General features: G+C 34.4%; 2 protein-coding genes across 7 annotated transcripts in view; one reads left to right on the top strand and one right to left on the bottom strand.

Annotated features, from left to right (window-relative positions):
- The first annotated feature begins 4,193 nt into the window (after positions 1 to 4,193).
- On the top strand, positions 4,194 to 9,234 carry LOC128243504 (protein O-linked-mannose beta-1,4-N-acetylglucosaminyltransferase 2-like). 2 transcript variants are annotated; one of them, XM_052961303.1, is made up of 4 exons: positions 4,194 to 4,218; positions 4,284 to 4,311; positions 6,574 to 6,686; positions 7,030 to 9,234. In XM_052961303.1, exons 3-4 carry the CDS (start codon positions 6,600 to 6,602, stop codon positions 8,851 to 8,853), a joined length of 1,911 nt encoding a protein of 636 aa, XP_052817263.1. In that variant the 5' UTR covers positions 4,194 to 4,218; positions 4,284 to 4,311; positions 6,574 to 6,599; the 3' UTR covers positions 8,854 to 9,234. The 2 variants fall into 2 exon arrangements, with proteins under 2 accessions (XP_052817263.1, XP_052817264.1); XM_052961304.1 differs by lacking the exon at positions 4,194 to 4,218 and having other exon boundaries at positions 4,221 to 4,311; positions 7,030 to 9,233.
- A 3,344-nt stretch (positions 9,235 to 12,578) lies between these two features.
- The window catches only part of LOC128243159 (adenylate cyclase type 2-like), a 65,965-nt gene continuing 54,717 nt past the window's right edge, over positions 12,579 to 23,826 (bottom strand). For all 5 annotated transcript variants that reach the window (XM_052960735.1, XM_052960734.1, XM_052960736.1 and 2 more), the window contains 9 exons: positions 23,297 to 23,437; positions 22,625 to 22,711; positions 22,053 to 22,216; positions 21,436 to 21,520; positions 20,961 to 21,113; positions 20,315 to 20,461; positions 19,088 to 19,340; positions 18,010 to 18,134; positions 12,579 to 17,769 (listed from right to left, as the gene is read on the bottom strand). In XM_052960735.1, coding sequence (XP_052816695.1) covers positions 16,855 to 17,769; positions 18,010 to 18,134; positions 19,088 to 19,340; positions 20,315 to 20,461; positions 20,961 to 21,113; positions 21,436 to 21,520; positions 22,053 to 22,216; positions 22,625 to 22,711; positions 23,297 to 23,437 — 2,070 coding nt within the window. In that variant the 3' untranslated portion in view covers positions 12,579 to 16,854. The remainder of the gene's footprint in view (positions 17,770 to 18,009; positions 18,135 to 19,087; positions 19,341 to 20,314; positions 20,462 to 20,960; positions 21,114 to 21,435; positions 21,521 to 22,052; positions 22,217 to 22,624; positions 22,712 to 23,296; positions 23,438 to 23,826) is intronic.

Here is a 23,826-nt window from a genome sequence, read left to right as displayed (position 1 = left end):
AGAAATTAACAAACTATTCAGTGTCGACGAAATGTTAAATGTTGCCATAATGCATTTAATTGCAATAAAGCACCTTGTATGGACAACTTTGTCAATGAACATATCAAATCAACTTTACATATTTTGATACCAATCCACGTCAAACTAGTCCACATTATCTAAGACCATGGCACAGTACCACTAGTTGGACAGAGGGTTAATTATTAGACCAATATACAAAAGCAAGGGTGATCCCAAACCTCTAGAAATGTATAGACCATCTCTCTTCTGAGTTACTTTTGAAAAAAATACGTTTGTCTTAAACAGCAGACTAAATTTATAAATATACTGAAAGTAAACATTTAATCCATGAAATTCAGGCATGTTTTATAAGGAATACATTCAACAGTTTATAATATATTTGTTCTCGAATGCCTGTTCGATGTATTACAGTCTCATAACCCTAACTAGATTGCTGCTTTGTGTATTTTAAGCAAGCATTTGATTCAGTCTGGCGTGTTGGACTATAACAAAAAACAATATCTAGGATTAAAGTTTCAAAATGTAACATTTATAATAATTTTAAACTGAATGTATGACATCTGAAGGCAACTCAACAGCATTTAGTTGTTTGCGGGCGTTTGACAATGAGAAAATGTGTCATCCTTCCTCTTTTCATTGTTTTTAAATGGCATTGAGAAATTTCCTGTGACCAGGGTATAAATGGAATAACACATGAGAGTGCAGTAGACGGGCTAAGATTAATCGTAAAATCTTTATATTAATATGTGCAAATGACATATGTATTGTTATATTTAGTGATAGTGCTGAAGAATAACGAAACGCATTAGATGCTTAAAATCACGGATAGTTTAAAGGTTCGTGTTAAAAATGAAGACAAATTACGGCCCGTATTAAAATGAAGACATATTTCAGTCCGTGTTAAAATGGAGAAATCTTTCAGTCAATGAAGCCATATTTCGGTCCGTGTTAAAATGGAGACATATTGCGGTCCGTGTTAAAATGAAGACATATTGTAACACGTGGAAATTAAAAAAATAAATACGGAAAAAACAAAAATCACGAAACAAGACAAAGAACAACGATTAAAAATCCTATTTTCTAAATAGGAGTCAATGCTTTTGAACAAAAAGAAACGATGGATGTCTTAGAAAGGGTCCAAATGAAGTTTTATGAATATAATTTAAAGCTAAAATCGTCAACGCCAAATGACATGGTCTACAGAGAAATAGGCATCAAACAGTACACCGCTGCTGAATGGGCTCGAATGATCGATAAGAAAGAATATATTCAAGTAATGAAGCTAATTTACAAACTTAATTAGATGATTCCATAACATTATTTGTTATTATATCTACGTCTTTAATCATTTTTTTATAGACAACAATAATATGTATTGTTATACAATCATACTAATGCATGCATTCATAACTTATAGTAATATTTTCATATAAAATAAGTAAAATGTATATGGTTACAGAATTATACATATTCAAAATGATACTTTTGATCACTTTTCATACTTTTTTGTCAATGGTCGGATCAATTATGCACAGTATAAATGTATTTTGCTTTGTAAATGTGCAGGAATAATAATTTACTACATTTGAATAATCACGTGTGTACATAATGCCAGAAGAAAATGGTTATACTTTAATTTAATGATAAACAGAGATAATGTATAGACAGTAGTGAAACATATGACTGTAACAAATAAAGTTGCTATCTAATATGCATATGTAAATAATCTTTAATTCTGGATTACATGTTTATTTGTTTCATTGTTCTCTTCTGCTTATTCATTCTATTTTATATAGCCGTTTGCTGTTGCATAACGTACTGTGGACATTGAATGTTTATATATTGCCTGATATTGTTTCTTGTGAAGAGCGGGACTTAAAGCACTTATGAAATATAAGTTGAAAAGTTGAAACCTTCTCCTCCTGGCTTTCCAGTAAAGGCCGAGGTGTGACAAATATATTCAAATGCATTCACGGATTTTTTTCTTCATAACTTTCTGGACTACAATTAATACCATTCTTTAAATTAGGAGAACTCTTTTATAGCGAAAACAAGGAACATATTCAAAAACAAAGTATCTTTTGTCATAAAATAATAAAACATTTTTCAAGGAATGGTGATTGTTAACACAGTTTTAGCATCAATATAAAGATCCTGTTAAAAATACCCTAGTTGATGTTCAGTTTGGCGTACTGTTAAAAACTCAAACCATACAACATATAGCACATTCATTCGCTTGCATTTCGTTTTCGTCAAGTTATTTAAACAGGTGCAATGGGATTGTATAATCGTTATAATATCTGTATTATATACATGTACATGCTCATCAATATGCTTATTGTATGAACATAAGAAAGAAACTGTATGGTTAAATTACACCTACTTTGTATATTTTGTCATAGCAACCAGTTAGTGGTAATATGTTTAGGTACTCGTAGAATGGCATATAGTTATTAACTTAATTGTTTATTATTAGTTAAATCGCAGTAAACACATCGCTGTTATACTAGTAATCACATGTATATATGTATTTATTATACAGTAATTTCAATATGCAATTGTTTTGAAGCAAAATGTATTTTTTCGTGATTTCTCTTTTTTCTGGAATCATTAAATTGTATTACTCGAGTGGATGCGTCGACTAGTACAATTGTGCACATTAGGACAGGCCGTGTATTGTCAATTTTATTTTTTAGTCTATCTGCATCAAATATATTGAACATTTCACTTTATGTAAACATTGTTTAATTACTTTACATGTATATTGGTATAATAATAAAGTAATATAAACTAATTACTGCAAACATATCGATAGTTGATTTTACAAATATTTCTTGCTATATATGATATAATATGTATAACTTTATGTTTATAATACATGTTTTGTTGTTGTTGTTTTGAATGTGTAGCTGTTTTCCATTGTATCACGTGATTTAAATACGTATTTGTATTACATGTAGTAATGTTTTTGTAGTCCGCATAAAGCGGATCCAAGCATTAAATATAAACGTAGAAAGTATATAGCCATTCCCGATTTTCATTCAACATGAACATAAATAGTTTCTCTTTTTAGAAAAAGACGATTTGTGAAACGGTTGGCGGAAGGATATTGGTGGGAATGCACGAGGTTTTCGTGTTGTGGTATATAAGAAGGTTAAAGGCGTGGTTCGCCACTCGAGTTCTTTTATTTGGCAGCGATAACATTTATTGCTGATGATTTATATACTGATTTTTTTTTTCTTGAACATGTATTTATTGATTGTTATTGTTTACATCCTACCGACAAATACGTGTAGGATTCTCGTTGAAACAAACAAGAATGGCAAAAGTATACATCGAAGTGGGTTTTTACTAATAGTAGAGGACCAGATAACATATGGCTGAGGAAGATGACCACATGTCGGTACAGGTCAAACAAACCGTATACAACAAGTGTCTCAATGGTTAGATTAGATTCGTTTCAGTTGAAGCAACCATTTCCACATTGACATAAACTTTACGGACGGAACCTATCGTGTTCGATGCTCCTTGCTGTATAGTTTTGAACGAATTAAGTGGCCGCCGTCGGATTTTACGCCAAAAATGCCAGACATTTCAGACCCCGAGGGACTTAATATTTACATGATTAAGCACTTCGTTTGCGCAGTTCAACCTTTCAAGCTTTTGGGTGTGCTTAACATTAACAGTTCAAAAATATTTATGTACATAATTATTAACTTAAGTAGCTTCTACTCCAGGCATGGTCGGCAGACAAACACCAAACCTCCGCTTGTCTTAGATGCCTGCCTGTTAACTCGGTCGGGAAGATCCCTGAAAAATTCAGTCGTTTAATGCATGCGTTATTATTTAAAATACATACTGAACTCGAATACTGACTTCGGTATAAATCCTGTGAAACTATGTGATTCTATATATTTTCAATGTTAAAAAGTATGTTTCAAATGTTAAAATTTCAAAGGTGTTTTCGGCATTTTCTTTAACACATCTAAGACATTAACGGCTCTAGAAAATCCATAAATTAGGAGTGAGCAACACAATACCAATCGGCATTTCATAGGCACGCTTTCTTTTCAAAAGTAGACCGAAAAGGACCAGGTCGATTTGGACCAGGCTGAAAAGGTAATTGGGCCGAGTTGACTCGACACCATTTGTACCATACGGTAGTGGTTTCTAAAAAGTGTATGTTAATTCGGATTTCGGACCAAAGATCTGAACAATTTGACAGTTTTATGATTATTATGTTTTCTTTTACGTAAATCTTTGACACAGCATTTTTGTGCAGATTAAAAGGTATCCCTTTGAATTATATATGTATATATACGTCAGCATTTCAGTTTTTTATTCGATTTGATTAATTAACAGAATTTTAATTTCAATTCTGTCAGATTACCAATAGGGTAGTCATTCTAAAATGCCGTCCAGGCTTTTTTTAATGATGGTTGCCTGGAAGCATCATTTAAAAAAGAAGCATAGACGGCATTTAGAATTACTAACCAATAGGGCTGCACAATATATCGCTAAACCGTTATATACCAGTATAATGTTTAGAAATCTAGTTTTGAATATTTAGAAATATAGTTTTGCAATACCAGTTTTAAAAAAAGTTATTAATCTCTAAATCACCAATGGTTGATGTAAATGTTTTCAAAAATGTATAAAGCTAAACAATATGCAAAAAGCAAACGTCAACACTTTGAACAACGAAACATCGAAAACACAGGGGTCATAAAATAGCGAAAAGGGCAGATGTGCTCTCTTAAATGGCGAAAAGGCGTTTCAAATTAGATGTTTTTATTCTACGCAAAAACACAGAAACAATCTAATTTTTAAGAAGTCCTAAATAATTAACAGCTGATTTGAGTTTTTAGTTGCAAACAATTTAACTATTACGACCAACCCTTATATAAATTTATTTCACGTTTCAGAGACTCTGACAGAGTTAAATTTTTGTTTATTTAAATCAATTTTGCACTTTAATACCGCCTGCGAACTCGGTACTCAAATTATATCATAGTCTCAATAATTTCATAACAATGGCAAACGACAGGAGCGAGAGTGAATTTTTTCAAAATCCCAAGGGAAATTAGGGACAGTTTGGTCAATGTTTTATTTTAAGTTTGTGAACTGTTTCTATAATCATAGTTATGAATGTTTCAATGATTGATCAGTTCGAAAGATTCATTTGACAATAAAGGTTCCCAGTTTATCAACTGATGGCTTTATTTTATGTGTATTGTTTTTAAATTACACTTATATGATGCACCAGTCAATTGTAACCACGGCCCCACCAGGTCTGTGGGTATACCGGGGATAGCCAGGGAAATGTGTTTTTACAAAGTACCGGTTCAAAATTGTATTAATTTTATGTTGTTAGTCTCTATTTTTGAGGACAGTTAATCACTGTGATGTACCGCTAATTTCTACAGTGAAGGCAAAGCTTTTTTTTGCAATAGTTGGGAGTGTACTCGAATTATGATTAATAAATATTCTATCCTTCTACCTAAAATCCCTTCCCCAAGCTTAAACATCTCTTAATTCTTACATGAAATTATCACTTTTTGGCATAATTAAGTTCTGCTTAATGAAATTCAGAAATAAAATAAGCCCTACAAACATTTTACCTGTTCAGGGCTTGGTGACTTTCAAGTGCTATTTTTGACCACCGTTGAAGGCAGAGGAAAAAAGTACATGTATAAATAAATACACACACATTTTTCAGTTTTTGACATTGTCTCATGATATTTGATTATTATATAAATTCTGATACTCTTTAAAAGATCCTTAATTTTTTTTAGACTTTATGCATTGACTTCTTGGTATTTGTATGATTGTTTTGACAAATGTTTTATGTCCAGTGTCTTATGTATTTTTATTTGCCCTCATACTTATTATGTATACAAAGTTTTTCTTCAACCATTGCTCTTTCTACAAATGGATTAGGTAAAGATATGTTTCCTGCATTGTTTATTAGATTGTGAATATCATTCTATTAACGATACACTGTTGTACCATAAAAAATATCCCTATAAAAGGAAAACAATGCAAAAATTTTGCCTTATAAAAAGGCACAGGAACCTGCCCCAAGACTGGACCTTAATGCCCTGTATAGATCATTTTTATATCAAGGTTAAGTGGTCCAAAAATAATTATGGCCACTTTATGTGCACGTATGCACTTTCATGTTTTTGATGTGACTCTGTCTTTATTCTATTTGGATATGAAAAAAGTGTGTCACTAACATCTTATAATCCACCAAATTGAAACAAAGTCCAAAGACCTTTGAACTTATAATAAATGAATCTAAATTGGTAAAGAGGTCAAGGTCCTATTTAAAACTTAAAGATAAAATCTTTCATTGTCCTTTAATTAAAGCTTAATTTCATCTATCTTTATTTACAATGTTATCTAATTATTTTGTTAATAATATTCCTAGAAAGTGTGTTTTGTATTCAGAGGGAAATATTAAGACCTTTTTCGTCCCTTACAGGTATATGGGTAGAAATCCCCCTTGCATGTATATACATAGATTTAATAAGATTAATTACCTTGTAGGCTGTGACAAGCGTGTCCGTGGCAGAATGACGTCCCTACACATGTTGGGTCATATGGTCTCCATGGCGATTATTGCCACGCTTGTCAAACAGATTGTCCAGCTAAACTTACAGGTAACAGTATTGTACTCAAAAATGTAATGTTAAGTACTTAAATTGTAATTTTAAAATTATTTCGAAGAATGACAAGTTGTTATTATATTATATATGGTAATTGTAAGTACTGGTAAATTATATTACAACAGTTGTTGATACAGTCTTATGATGCTAGATTTCATTCATTGACTTTATTCAAGGAAATGTATAAGTAAGTGAATTTTAAAGGTAAGATTATGTTTCATTCTTAATAAAAGGACTTAAACAATGTGGTTAAAACACAGCCCTTTTTTTATTAAAATCAAGATTACTATCAAATTAAAGTCACTATGTAATCATGGATGCTATCTATTTGATGCAGGTTGACACCCTTAAAGAAGAGGTAGAAGTTCTCCAAGAGAAGAAGAAATGTGGAGACGGCCAGCCCCCTGGGGGTGAGGGGGTTGGGGACGGAGAGCAGACAAGCACGGGGTCACGGGATGGTGACAAGGGGGATTGTGTCAACAAGAGCTCAGACGAAAATCACAGTAAAAGAACTGTGCAGAGAGAGGATACAAAGAAAACAGATTTTTCATCATTGACAAGGAAGATTTTCTCATCAGTCAAATGCTATGAGGAGGAAAATCGAGTTTGCCATTTTCAGAACTTGTGTTACAGCTCGTTGGATGATGATTTTGTGATGTTTCATGATCATTTAAGTACTCTAGAAAATGTTCAGCTCAAGGACGGGTCAGTGGAAGTGAGTCTTGTGTCAGTGCCTGATCACAACGCTAAACAAATCTCGGTGACATCATTGCCGAGCCATATGTTGGGCAGGTTCTCTGTTAGCTTGGTGAATGATACGACACTCATGTTTCAGAGATTCCTACCGGACAATTTAATGCACATGTTTCATGACGATTTGCTTCCCTTGCATAACACACTGAAGCTTATTGAGCCTGGACATTCAGAAATAACACCGTTTGATGTCAGTTTGTTTATTTACGAACACAAGCAAGAGTATTCTGAAAATGACCAGTTTTATTCATCGTTCAGTTCGAAAGCATTAAATTTTAAATCAGACTTTGCAAACTCAGGGTTGACATGTTTTAGAAGCATATTTGTTGGTTTATCAACTACAACCCTCTGGTATGATTATGGATTCACAAAACCTCAGGGACCGATAGAAAATATGAATGTACAGGGCGGACATATCAAAAGTACTGTTTCCTACCTAGACCAACAGTTATCTTTAAGCTCAAGGAGATATGTACAGTCAGATTATGTTGTCTTACTCTCCAGAAAAGAAAACAGGAAAATCTTAAATGAGGTGGACTTATCATTAGCAATAGTGAGGGACTGTGGTCTCAATGTTGTGACATTAGATCTTGATCATTATTCCCTGACTGACATGATCAATTATGTGCAATATTCAAGAGGAGTTATTGGGATGCATGGTTCATTATTAATCTTAAGCATGTTCTTGAAACCATACTCATTTGTGATCGAGTTATTTCCATACGCCGTAACTCCTGACAATTACACTCCATACAAAACTTTGGCAGGAATCAGAAGCATGAATCTAATCTACAAAGCTTGGATTAATGCAGATGTTAGAAAATCAAGGAGCCATCCTGATTGGCCCTCAGAAATAGGCGGTCTCTCTCACCTTGAAGAGTCACAAAGGGAGATAATTAAGCAACAGACAACAGTTCCTTCTCATTTGTGCTGTACAGATCCTTCCTGGCTGTTTCATATATATCAAGATACGGAAATTGATGTACAACATGTTGTGACTCTTGTAGATGAAGCTTTAGATCAGGGAAAACAGCTAACAGACAATGACACTGAGCCTTCTGAAAGTGTTCATCCTTCGAAAGTAAAAAATGTGTCTTGTAACATAGTTTGTGACTTAGGGAATTATTCCAGCAATAAAATCAACCAGTGTTCAATAAATATCAGGTGGGCAAAACCCTGGACAGTAAAGAATGTGATCTATACGTCTTTGCAATACGAGGTCATAATTCAGGATATGTCTCGAGATGAAAATGATGCTATTCAGACAGTTGTTACTGATGGAGAAAATTTAACTCAATTAATGGAAGGAGTTGATCCCAATGACGATGTTCAGTTGTACGTGTGGGTACGAGCTTATCTTAATAACGGGCAGTATGGTCCACATAGTGATGCATTGTTATGCAGTTAACCAGAAATAAAACTGGAACACCAGAAATAAAACTGGAACACTTGACACTTCTTGGGGTTTTCATTCAAAATTTCTTTAGAATATTTAGAAATGCTTCCCGGAAGACTCGGACCCTTTGGTGGACGCATATAGCAGTGAGCTAGCTCGGCAACGCTGCTTTGCGCACCCATCTCAGTGGTTATGGGTTTGAGGCTGTTTTAAGTACCAGTACATGTATACAAAAAATAATCTCCTGTCCTGTGCATTTTATAAAACAAAGGCACTACTGAATTGTGAAAAAGTAAGGGGAGCTTGTCCGGTTCTGTTGGTTATGTTTATATTGATGCATTTTGAAAATGTTGTTGTCAGTAAGCCAGCTTTGGTCATTGTGTATACATCCAAATTTACCCAATCAAATAAATAAGGGTCAGGTATAGTTTATACATCTAAAACATTGATATTATTAAGAACATGTCTTCTGACAAAAGCCTACTGAAAGGTTTTTAACTGGCTGATTGAGAATAATGTAGGTCATGAAAGTACTCGACATATACCTTTGGATGTATGTAATAGTTTTAATGAAATCTGAACCTTGAAAACAACTGAGGTGTGTTTCAGAGACAATCGTAAAGGCAATCGTTTACTGATTTTGGTAGAATGACCAAAATTACCGATCGACACCATTTCAGAGACGCAACGTGCACCTGATATATCGTTAATTCTGATTGTAAACCTACTAACGGTAAGATGCACTCAATAACTTAACAATCACGATTAATTTTTACGTATGACCGGAGAGTATACGAGACGTTTCTGAAACGCCTTTATGATTGTTGTTAAGTTGGTCGTTATTATGAACGTACATTTACGATAATGGCAGATCGTAAAATCTATCTGAAACGCACAAAATATGTTTTGATAAGTGTTTCTTTATAAATTTTGTTGAGTATATGCCAAGATACAGTGGAAATCCATTGGCTCAATATCCCGGGACCAGCTAAAGTACTTGGAGCCTGGCAAATACCGAGCCAAGCGAGAATGCTTACATAAAGTAAATAAAATCCAAGTTCAAGCCACTGAGAAAATCCAGCCAATATAGCGATATTGAGCGAACTGGTTTCGACTGCACCTCACAAATGACAAAGTTTTGAATCATTGAGACACTAAGAATTATTGATAATACTGCACTAGGTCAGAATTTATTTACAAAACATCTTGAACATTTTTGATACTCCGAACATTTTTGATACTCCCTAAAAGAGATGGCACTTTGTTGTTGTACACGTCCAAAGACTATCCATCTCCTTTACACTTCCATTCTATAACTCTTGTGGGAAAAAAACTTGGCACAAATGTTCACCACATTAAGCCAACATGCAGAGTGCATGTTCCAGCTATAGGGTTTCAAAAGGGACAGAGTGCTAAGGGTAACAACAACATCTTTATATCGGGCATTGAAGAACTTGAACATCACAAATCTGACAGAAAAGGTTTGGAATTAAATGTTTAATCGAAGTACTAATAATATAAGGTTTCTACTGCAAAACATGTGAAGTGTGTGTGTATTTGTAATTTTATTTTATGTTATGTTAAAGAAATATTTGACAGTCTCGAGCATTTAATTCTTTAAAGACAGAAGTGTGCCCATGCTGTACTCCATGAGGACAGAAGTGTGCCCATGTTGTTCTCCATGAGAGCAGAAGGGTGCTTCATAAACACTTAGTGGATGTAGTCTGTACTTATTAACCAAGTTATGCCAAGGGCATATAACCCTTAAATATATTGTGGATTCTGCTCAACCACTTCAGTCCCGAATCTTTCTTCAAACTTTGATTTCTTGGATATTTTGGCCCGACGCTGTAGAGTGAGATCAGACATAAAGACATAAACAATGTAGGTTAAGAATCTCTACATTGCAGTTGATTTTTTAAAATTTGTTTTTTAAATCTCTATTGACTTGTACCGGTAGGCTAAATGACTCTCGCATGAAATTTCTTCTTGATTTTGTGTGTGTGGTTACTGCTGAAGCTGCACTAATCTACTCTGACATGTACATGTCAATTCCATATTGTATGTGTTCGGGTTATAGACTACACGCTTAATATTTTACAAAAAACAAACTCTTGGAAGATGAAACACACATAAAGCATAACACTGACACGGATACAAGTAGCAATTGCTGTTTCTCTAATAATAACAATTGTTTTACCAGCAAGCAATAGTAAGTATAGGCGCCAGTTGCAAAGGCGAAGTCCTGATTGGTACGTATGACTTAAGAAGAGCCCTCCTTACCTAAGCAGTGGCACTTCTTGCAAAGTGTTTTTTGTTAATAATAAAACATTAGCTAAACAATTGAAAAGAGTGAGGAAGGTTAAACCACACCTTGAGTGGTTTTTAGCTCTACTGGCCAAAGGCCAGAAGAGCTTATGCGATGGTAATGTGTATGTAGTATGTGCATCCGTGCGTTCGTGCGTCTGTAAACAATTGCTTGTGAACATGATACAGTCTTCAGTTTTGATTGTATCTTCATGAAACTTGTACAGTATCTAGATATCCATTAGAGCTGGGTTCCTTTCGAAAACCAGCCAGATCCACCCATGCATGCCTAGATTATGGCCCTTGATAGTATAAAAAAATGCTATTGTGTAAACAATTGGTTGTGAACACGATACAGTCTTCAGTTTTGATTGTATCTCGATGAAACTTGTACATTATCTAGATATAGATTAGAGCTCGGTTCCTTTCGAAAACCAGCCAGATCCGCCCATGAATGCTTAGATTATGGGCCATGAAAGTTTCAAAGAAATGCTTTCTATTTTTAGCCAGGTCTGCATGAGCGAATTCTATTTTTAGCCAAGTTTACATGTACATGTAAATTCAAGTCTAGAGTTAAGGGAGACAATTTGCAAGTCTAGGATTCACAATTTGCTTTTTGCTTCTGCAGCTGATTTTGTGAATTACTCTGCCTTGTTCTTGTTGAAAGCCCAAAGGCCATTTTTTAGCTTTAAGTTCTGTAGTTTGCGCATTCATCTTAACAAAATTGGTTGTGAATGTTTAAGTTATGCACCTGGTGTCATTACTGGCCACACCCAGGGTTCACAGGTTTGGTAAACATAAATCTGGAAAGGTTTGAAAATCTTTTTGTGTGTTCGTGCATCCATCTCAGCACAATAATATTATTGATTGTGAATGTTTGTTCAAATTGATCAATGTTGTCCTAGGATGCCCTTGACTTTGACCAACTTTTTTTAACTTTTAAAACTACAGAATTTTTTACTATGAGTACAGTTTTGAAAGCATTTTTTTTTGTCAGATGACTTTTACTTGGCACATATTAAAATAGTTCATGCAACTAATCTGCTTACAATACTTTCTGGGCTCAGATGTTGAACGTGCTACATTTTTAGGTAACCCAAACACAAAACATAAACTATATGTCTGTTGCCTTTTACCCATACATACATGCTCTGGATTGATATGACCACAAAAGCCATGCCAGTAGAGCATAGGCCCTTTTGGGCCTCTTGTTACAGTTTTTTTTGTGCTGGATAATTTCTATGATGTTTTACTGAAACGCACTCTTCGTGGGCCAAAGTCTTTGCCACAAGGATTTACGAAGGCCTTTCTTGTAAATATTTGTTGAATACATGTTGGGTATAAATAATCTTATAGAGCTGACCTCTAAAGAAACACAACAGGTTCAGGGGTATATGCCACAATCTGAGGATGAAACAAATCACACATAGTAATATTTTCATTCTTTTATTTATTTCTGAGTTTCTGAAACATAACAAGTGGAACAAAGTCAATTGATAACAAAAGTAGATATTCAACATACATGTACATATTCACAAATGCAATTAACATGGTTCATGTATACAAAGTGCGTACAAAAAAATGAATGAAGCAGATCTCAAATCCCAGTGGTAATAAGAATACAAAAAGGGTAAAGAATAAATGACTGAGGGTTTGTGATTTTAATTCCTAACCTATTAGAATATAAATAGTGAATGTGATTTGTTATATGGTTATATCAAGAAATTTGTAGATAGACAGATATTCGTATTCTGCTCATGCTAAATGTTATACTAACAGTATCATGATAAATTTGATACTATTTTCATTCATTTATGATTAGTTATTGTTAATGTGAATTTACTCAGGTATTATAAATGCAAGCTTGAGATCATAAAAATGTGCTGTTATTTAGGTCATGGAAAGTGTGCTGTTATTTAGGTCATGGAGAGAGTGCTGTTATTTAGGTCATGGAGAGAGTGCTGTTATTTAGGTCATTGAGAGTGTGCTGTTATTTAAGTCATGGAAAGTGTGCTGTTATTTAGGTCATGGAAAGTGTGCTGTTATTTAGGTCATGGAAAGTCTGCTGTTAATTAGGTCATGGAAAGTGTGCTGTTATTGGGGTCATTGAGAGTGTGCTGTTATTTAGGTCATGGAAAGTGTGTTGTTATTTAGGTCATTGAGAGTGTGCTGTTATTTAGGTCATGGAAAGTGTGATGTTATTAAAGGTCATAAGAAATGAACTGTTTTTTAGTTCATGGAAAGTGTGTTGTTAAGTATGTCATGGAAAGTGGGCTGTTATTTAGGTCATTAAGTGTACTTGGTCATTAAGTGTGCTGTTATTTAAGGTCGTGTAAAGTGTCCTGTCATCTATTAATGTCATGGAAAATGTACTGTTACTTAGATCATGCAAAATACACTGTGTTTTAATTCTTGGAATATACACTGCTTTTAAAGTTCGGTAAATACAACATTATTTAATTCATGTAAATTTTCTTTGATTTCTTTGAACAACTATTATAAAAATAGAGAGCTGAGTTTTACTGCTGTTAAATCATAAAAAGCGTATTTCAAAATCAAACAAATGTTATCATTTGTGTCATAACCTTTAAGGAAGTATTAGACCAGTCAACTATCGTAACTTAAATAAATTCCAGTGTATGAAAAATAATATCACATAATGTATGTTCCATATAATTTAACTGCATCACTGGCTCCGGAGAGCAAGACTGATTTTGTGTGATGTTAACAAAGCAAAGAACACAGGAAAAAAAGACTTTTCAAAATGATGACTAGATTTGTAAGACAATATAAAATACACACTTTCAATGTATAAACGAAGATAGATGAACCATCAGAGCTTTATAAGCCATAAAGAAAAGATAAGTTTATTATTACAACGTGTAGGATCATAATTGTATGAAAATGGAAGAAAATGACTTGCAATTTATAAAACATGATAAAATATATATATTTGATAAAACACATTTGATAAATAGAACTAGTATAATAAATTTATATGGTTCAGAGGTTATAACTGTTGTGGCAAGTAGAAGTAGAAGAACTGGAATGACTTAAAAAATTCATGATTAAAATTGAAGTCATATATATAATCCATCTGGAATGCATAAAATTAAACATTGTATAAAACTTGCTTTGAAGGAATCAGACCCACAAGTAAGCAAGTTCTCTGATAGCTCAATTAACCTAAATGTCAAATGTTGATACAGTTTTTTCTTGTTGATTACAAATACTACGGTATAAAAAAAATATCAAAAGTGCAGTATACATAAAGTTATTACAATTGATGTTATTACTTTATTTTTAACCGAAACTAGAATCTGAATGACAAATTTAGCAATCTTTGAAGGTAAAAATAACTTTTTTGTTATATTTATTTTAGTAAATGTTTTATATTTTCTTATTCCGCGCACAGAATCCTATACATTATAAAGCATCACAACACTTGTGGGTCGGATACCTTAAGCATACATGCCATATATCTGAGAGGCTTCCCAGGGGATTTTGGTCTGAATTCCAGGGTGTTTTGATATTACACCAGGGGATTTTTACGCAGCGTAAATTTGCGCAATATCTGCATTTATAATATAAGAATAAATACAGATATACACTCAAATTACAATAATTTTTGGACTTAGTCATCATGGTCCTTCATGGAATTTCACACTCATAATATTATTGATGCTTTCCACTGTCAACCATAAGCAAGTTTTGAATTTTATTTATTTTTTATTTTTTCAAATTCCAGGGGATATGGATCCCCCGGCAGGGGACCAGGGGATGGGTCGAAATTCCGGGGGATTTTTCCCCCCGCCGGGGGATATGGCATGTATGCCTTAAGAATTTTAACAAAACAGAAACAAATTTAAAATAGACTAGAAGTAAGCTAAATGTAACTCAAATGTAATAGTGAGCAATGTCAAACACAGTTTTTTTGAAACACAAAATATTGCAGTGACTAGAACAACGTTCCCTTTCACCTTGCTTTGATTCCTGAACTTAAGACAGATTGCTTGTACTTATATTCTATCTACAACATATACAAGGCTTTGGCACATCTCTAACATTAAGCAATATTTCCTTTGGCATGGAACTTAAAGAACAGAATTGATCTTTAGTCTGTCTGCTTACTTCTACACTCAAACCCCATTGACTCAAACTCGCTTGGCTCCAATTCCTTGATGGCTCAAACTGATGTAAAGAACCAGTTTCTTTATACTGAATGTAAGCATAACCGCTTGGCTCGAATTTTCCGAGACTCGAGGTATTTTCAACGGTCCCTGGGAGTTCGAGCAAATGGGGTTCGACTGTATAGTGTTCGGCTTTTATAACTTTCAATACAGTGGTGTAACCCATTATAGTACTGTACAAAATAAATGCCTATTATAATAAGAAGCGAAAACTGAACCCAAATTGAGAAAGCATTTACAATGTAAATCTTCAAATATGATTCTGTTGTATTTTTGTATTGTAGGTTCACTAAAGGTTAATGGACAATTTTTACACAAATATTTTGTTCTATGCATACATGAATGTGGGGAAGCAACCCACAAAAAAACCCTGATACATCTAATACCCAATGATGGTTAATTCCAATATTTTTTGTTGCAAACTGACCTCATATAAAACGTTGGTATCATTCTTAAGGGTACTACTGGCTTTTTTATAAATATGAAAAATATATAATCAAAATCACAGTTTGTCTATTTGGTCTTTCTTACAGTTAAAATCAGATGTAAAATGACATTATTTGCCATCTTCATAGACCAAAGAAACTTTTTTTATTCTTTTTCTATATATAAAAAAACCCAAATGAGACCAACGTTACAAAATTGTGGGGTTGGCAGATATCGAAAACCCACTATATTTTGTATCAGATACCTTAAATGACAACAAAATATGAAGGCGTATATTTTTGTGTAAAAATGAATTACATTAAAATGATTTGTGGCACCCGTAAAACATAGCATATCAATTAATCAAATTCCTCCAACTTCCCAACCCCCAAAAGCATAAAACGATAGCAATGACATGATAATCAAATTTCAACAGCATAATAATGCATAAAGCAGTTATAAAAAAGGTTTTTTAATTTCTATTTTATGAATGAAATCTTCCTAGAAATTTTGAACATCAAAGATTTACAATTTTCTCTTCAGTAAAATGTTAAAATAAAAGGCCAAATAAAAAACATAAAATCTCTCCACAATATGCTAACTATTCTTATTTTTATTGTACTTTACCGAAGTGCAGCCACAATTGTGACATTATCACAGAGTGAACACAGCACATATAAAATCCATCTTCTAAGCCTTTCGAATTGTATTACTTTGCCAGATGTATATTTGTACAGGTTGACTAAATGTGTTTTTGAAAAGTATGTCACTAGTTACAAATATGTCATCTATTGACACCTGCGCGAATACTCATGTTTGGTTATCAATCAAGCCAACCATCCTAGTTCCAGCCAGTCGTTGGGCTGATGCCGACTATTCAATTAAGTTCTTATACAGCCTTAGACATGCCTCCATGATCCAATAGTGTATTGGCTAATTAATAATACCGGTACAGACCAATCAAAACACTCGCTCTACTCCAATATTATGTTAAATCTACGGTAGTTATTGAATGCCACCCAGATTGGCTAATATGAACCCCTTTTTTCCACAGTGATACATTATAATCACCTCGACCAGTTTATTATATTCAGTCATTCCCAGAATTGCGTTTTATACTACCAGTATTTGTTTTTATCGAGTTCTTTTTTAATGATAATCTCTCTGTGTTGAAGCTTGGTAAACACGGCAGGCCACCATTGCTGTGTTTTCTCATCACAACTTCATTTTCAGTTGTGTCAGAGTTTTCAAGTTCAGTCAAATGATGTGCTTCGGCAGGGTGATGATCATGACTATGAGCACATTTATCTTCAGAAATAGTCGAGTCATTTTTATCACAACAATCATTCTTTTCATTTTCAAAATGCACTCTAGCTATCACTTCTCCTGTATTATCCGAAGTGTCTTGATATTTTTTACTTGAATCATTTTGTAGCTGACTGATCAATTTGTTTTCCACATTTCCGCCACCAGTGCTAGCCAGTGAAGTTCTACACTCTCCATGAATGTCTTCCTCTATATGTTCAAGATTTGATTCGAATGATTTATTCACAATTCCTCTTTTAGAAGCACTTTTCAGCATCCCATTATTATTGGCACTTATATCACTGCATTCTTTATTTTCACGCACATCTGACGACTCAACTTGATCCACAGAACAAACTAGTTCTTTGTTTGACCCTGGGGAATTTTGCAGTTGACTAGACATAATCTCATTATCAGTGTCTTCAGATATCCCTAACTTTGACCCTTGGGTTTGCAAACTGACCCCATGTGACCTTGACCCTGGGGCCAATAAACTAATTCCTTGTGTCACTTCTCCAGGGACAGATTGGGAATCCCGTGGGTTAAAGTTTAGGGAGACATGACTAGCCCGTATAGAATGGTCAGGGTTTGCAATTATAAAGTATGTTGTCATTGGAGGCTTGCCCTTCACCTTGATTTTTCCACGATATTCCCACTTGAAGCCCGCATCCTGTAAAATCTCTGCTGTCTTCTCTGGCACCTGAAACATTAGACATACATGTAGTGCTTATTGAGTCTCCATTTTATGATCCCAAAACATTAGACATAGTACTTTTTGAGTCTCAATTTTAAGCACCTGAATTACTGGACAAAGCTTTTTAAAATAAATAATTTAAACATAGACTTTTTAAATGAGAGTATCACTTCACCCAGTTCAGGTTTAACATGTTAGTCAGCTGTAATCTTCTGTTAAAAACAAACAATCTCACAGCATTCAGACCTGTATTTTTCCTTCAGTGCCGGAGCTATCCATGCGACTGGCCACGTTGACTGTGTCCCCCCAGATGTCATATTGGGGCTTCCGTGCCCCTATCACCCCAGCCATCACAGGGCCATGGTTTATACCTGGAAAATACATGATGATGATGATAAAATAAAAACAACTTAAAATGTATTAACATCAACAATTTCCCCCTGAATGCCATATGGGGGCTAGAGTGCGCAAATCACTGCTGGCAGCACACCGCCAAGGTTTATACATGGAAAGTACATACTTATTTTTAACATAAAGGAAAATAACATTGATTGTGTACCATACATGCCATACAGGACTTCAGGGCTTCAATCACCCTCAATATGACTTGTCTGTGGTATAAACCAGGAAAATTAAAGAAGAGTGCCAACTGGCGCAAATTACCCCCATCCTTTAGCACACAAAGTTCACTAATATTTGGATGTTTGTTAGTCAAATTTAGTGAGTGGACAATACAGTTTTTGCTAATTTCAGGGTTATCACTCTGGAATGTCTAAGGCAACCTGGCCAGTTATGGAATATGTCCAAGACATTATGCTAATACATATTCTGACCAAATTAAGTGATGATTGGACAAGGCTTAAAAAGTTATTGATCAGACAACACCAAAATTAGGCTAACTTCTATAATTAAGGGGGTTAACTTTTGAGTAATTCGACAGATATGGCTGATTATCAAACTTGTCTGAGATATGCCCATGCACATTCTAACCAAATTTGGTGATGATTGGACAAAGGGTCAATAAGTTATTCATAAGACAAGACTGATTTTAGGTCATTTCTATAATTAAAGGGAGATAACTCTTGAGTGACTTAAGCAATATGGCCGGTTATTTAGTTGTCTGAGATTACTATGCCCAACACATTCTGACCAAATTTGGTGATGATTGGAAAAATGCTTCTAAACTTATTGGATAACATACTGGATGCCATCAGAACGCCCGCCCAAATGCAGCAGAAGAACAACATATAATAGCTTTACTATCATTAATTTTAAATTTGTACAGAATTGTGCCATATTTTCAAACAGACTACATGAAACTTACCAATACGCAGATGAAACTGGTTATAGGAGTTATCATTAATGTCATCCAGAAACTTGATCATGGCGAAGGCAAAGTTTGTCATGTTAACCACATGATCTCTCTCCTGCTCTGGTCCAGTACTCTCCCAATTCCTATTGTTTTCCCCTGTACCCTTCTCACCGCCAAGCCCGGGGGCCAGCCCCGTAGCCGCCATGTACGTACTGCCAATCGTCTTTATCTTCTCTACACCTTTGAACTGGTTGCGAGACAGCAACTGAAGGGAAAGGTGATATTTTGTCATTAGGAAGACCCCTGAAATAAGAGAGCTGACGCCAATGCTTATCTTGTTATTGTCTTTTTAAGTCAAGCAAGAGTTATAACTCAACATTTATTCAAGTCAAAGTTATGGGCAATGCTATACATGCGCTGGCAACATCAGTACTAAGTTTCATATGATTGTCTTTAATAATTTATTAGTTTTTGAATGATGACGCTAATAACGGCAATGACGCATTGGCTTTAAGAATTCTCAATGTGCAGCCACCACCAAAAATGATGCCTATGCTATGAGATTACCTAAACATGGAAAATCGAGAGCTTTAAATGTTGTATCAGAATAGGTTGTATTGTTTACTAGTGTATAGAGGTAAGCTGTTAAATGGCATCCTTTCAGCAGCACAAATCAACACTAAGAGCAAATTAATATAGTTTTATTTAAATAAACCCTTTCCTTCATAGATACAACTTTTTACGCCTCTGTTTAAAGCCTCACTTATCGGCATTTTTACTGTTATTTAGTTATTTAACAAGTTATAAAATGAGGGCATTAACTAGGGTCAGTGGTGTGGCCACTTCTCTATGAAGGAAATTGTTAACATTCATGCTTGCAAGGATATGTGTTATTGATTGATGAAAATCAGACATGAGTGAGCTACTATCTGGGACTTAAATAACAATTAAATCCTTCTCCCTGAACTACTATTGAAAATTACATCATGCACTGTTTAACATTATTTCTTATAGAGCTTTTGACTACCGGTGATCATGCTAAAAATGCAATCTATTCTCCTACTTATGATGTAAAGTTTATTAATCAGTTTTTTAATACCATTCGCAACCATGCCTTAAATATTTTAAACAAAAAAACACACTGCAATTGGTTTAAAGATGAGACTCTGCTCTGTTCCAAATTCTTTCCTCATTCTAACTAAGAAATACACATGGCTATACCAATTATCAAACATTTACCTGATCAAAGTCAGCAATGATCTCATTCAGAACTCGGATACACTCAAGCCCATTTTTGTTCTCATTATTTTGTTGGTAGAACTCCTTGAAGTTTGGGATAGAGGCAAACATTACAGCCACACAGCTGTACGACTCACTGTACAGATCCTGAAATGGTCAAGAATTATCTGTTGACACGTTTTCTAGCAGCATTTTCTTAAGTGTTACCATTATTTAAGTACCTCTAAACATTAAGACATTAGAAAAGATTTACCATGCATGTATGTCCAAGGAAGTTATATATATAATGCAGCTACACGCCAGGGAGGGAAGAATGTTAAAATTTCAGCAGCAAATTTGTTGAGTGCTGCCATTATATTAACACTTGCACTGCCATCTAAACCTAACAACATCACAAGCGACTGATGAACTGACACTCTTTGCATTGTTTTCTAGAAATAGAGGCACATTTCCAGCATATCTTAACATTACAATGTAAGAAGAGATTTACACACTCATCCTGCATGTACGTCTGAGAAAGTGGGAAGTCACAGGAGAGGGAAGAATGTTCAAGTGTTCCTGATACTTTGTTGAGTGCATGCAATTTGTTGAGAGCTGCCATCTAGCAATCTACAACATTACAACATCAGTAGTGATTGACACTTACCCTACGCGTATGGCCGAGAAAATAAGCTGCCACATGGGTGGGGAGTATGTTTTCCAGGAGCATTTTGTTGAGTGCTGCCGTCGTCTTAACTTCCTCCTCCTCCATCTGACACTGACGACGCCATATAAAGTCGAGACGATTCGTGCACTCAACCTGCAAAATAAATGATTACTGGATGTGATAACAATTCCAAACAGATCTAATAATCTATACTACTGTGATTTTAAAACAATCTTCTGATTTAGACATTGATCTAAAGATGTTTGTTCAAAATGATTTTGTTCTTGCAAAGTTTAATTTTATGCACTAACATTTTAATTAAAAATTACCCTGAAAATTCAAAATTGCCAAAACATTTAATTGAAGCCATTAAACAGAGCAGAAAATGAATCTTTCTGATTTTGGTCTTGGTCTTTCAAACAGATGTACTATTAAAACTCCTAGAATATGCTCTCTATGCTAGCCATTTACGTACCTGCCTGTCAAGGACAACAATTGTGACCAATAAAATGGTGAGATACATCGAGGCCTGGTCCCCCACGCTCATTGAACCAAAATACCTGATAAAACATTAATAATAATAATTTCTTGAGAAAAAACATTTGTTTCACTAATCACTTCAATAACATTGCAATAATAATTATCAATAACTATGACCCTGAAGCGAGTAGTTATCACTAAAATTATCTTTTAACTAAGGAAAATATGTAAAGTCCTTTGACAAACAAATGTATATGAACTTGGATCTCATTGAAGATTCTTTTGTTAATTATGAATAATATTGTTCAACAATTAAATAGTCAGTGAATAATCGCAATACATCTATTTTGACACCTGGGGCCGATTTCTCAAAACTTAAGTCTGATTAAGTTAAGCTCACTATTTTTGTTCTTCGATAATTAGTGATATAAGCTTTTTTAAAAGTGATTTTACTGAATATTGAGGGAAGTTGTCTGATAATCACGAAAAAGTAGAAATTTTGCTAAACAAAATACCCTGTAAGCTTAAAAAGTTAAGTCTGTGAAACTTAAGAAGTTTCGAGAAATCAAGCCTGTTTATTTTGTCAATTCTCTCTATGCATATTTTCCCTACCTTGCTTCAGTAAAGGCAAACGGCAAAATGGAATGTGTCCCAGCATGGAACAACACGTTGAACACGATAAATGTTGCTATAGCGAGGGACAGCTTGATAAAGAAGAGCACGTTCAGGAAGATCACGTTGCATAGCAGCACACACAGGCTACACACAACTGTGTACTGAAATAAGAAGAAATAAAATCTGATATGTAAATATTGAAAAAAATCAATATAATTAATTATATTATAAAGCAGTACTAAAATAGAGAGTTTTTGGACGTTGCCCCTCAGAGCCCGTCCTTAGTAGGCATATCAGCCATTCAAACTACAGAACATTAATTACACATTTAGCTCGCACCAAAGGCAAAGGAAATAGTTTGGTCTTAAATATTTTTAATAAAATGATGGATTTCATTGCTGCTGCAGAATTTCAAATAATATGAAATACAAAAGTAAAAAAAGTAATGAACTCAAAAATATGTTGACTATAATGCAGTTTGAAATGAATATAAATAGAAATATATCAATGCGCAAAAATAGCCCTGTGTTTTACTTATACTAATACAATCCAAATTTACACTATCCTACCATTGGGTATCCACACGACTGCATTATAAGGTCGGGATCGGTGCCATTTGTTTGGGGGACACTTACTGGAAAATCACTACAATCACTCTGAAAAGAAAACACAATTCTGTATATAATAAATTATGAATTTTTGTTTTTATATTTCCTCTGTAACATATAATATATTATAAGTATTCATTTATGGGACAAGAAACACAACCAGCTATAGAATTAAAAGGGCTCAAGTGCATTTACACCCCCAGTATTAATTGTATGATAAAATTTATATATAAAAAGAAGATTGAGATAATCGGTACATTTAGTTCAATAAAGTTGGAAGTACATAAAAGTCTATTTTGACTGTACAATATGAACATAAAAGTTCAAGGCTAGAAAGTTAGACATTGATAAATGATAAACAGTGTGACCAGAAAGGAGACAGATGAGCAGTAGGATAATATCAACCACAATGCTGTGAGGGCTTAAAAATGTCAATGACCTGCTGCCTCACTTCAGCTCAGCTTTGGTTAAAAGGTTACATTATACTAAACTAATCCAAAGTAGAAAATGCACAAAATTAATGTGTTCAGCTCCCCTTTGCCTATGCTTGAGGACATTAAATTACTCCTGCTTAATATAAATTAATTAATTCCTTCATCTTAAAGGATAATAAATAATGATTTTACAACTTACAAGGCCGATGCAGGACATGGTTGCTGTGAGCAACACACAACAGAAAGCAAGAAAGGTGCGTAGCCAGTGTTTATCGATGATGTAGTCGGATGTACGTCCCAGGGCTCGACCCCATTCACTTGCAAAAAGCCCGAAAAACTCCTGTGGACAAATAATGATGATTACAGATAAATTAGAATGCTCTAACCTAGAGCTGTCACAGGAGTGACGAATACCCCCAAATGCCGCCTGGACACAGGAATGGCAAACCATTCCTTTGAAAAGAGGCCATAACTCCAAGGTTACTGCACACTGCATCTTCTTTTATCATGCATGTATTGTTTTATTTAAATCTGTTGAGTAATTTAGAAGTTACACTGCTGACAAGAAAAACTAGCTGATGCTCTAGGTGATCTCTTCTGGAATAAGACAAAACCGTTTTTCTATTTTCGTAACAGTGCACAAAAACCTTTACTCCACTGGCCCCATTTTCAATCACAAGTCTTCACAGAGGCTGCCTATACAGCAAGTTTCATCACAATATCTCATGC

This window comes from Mya arenaria, chromosome 8, assembly GCF_026914265.1.
Source record: "Mya arenaria isolate MELC-2E11 chromosome 8, ASM2691426v1".
Lineage (NCBI taxonomy): Eukaryota > Metazoa > Mollusca > Bivalvia > Myida > Myidae > Mya > Mya arenaria.
This window is presented reverse-complemented; position numbering and strand designations above follow the sequence as displayed.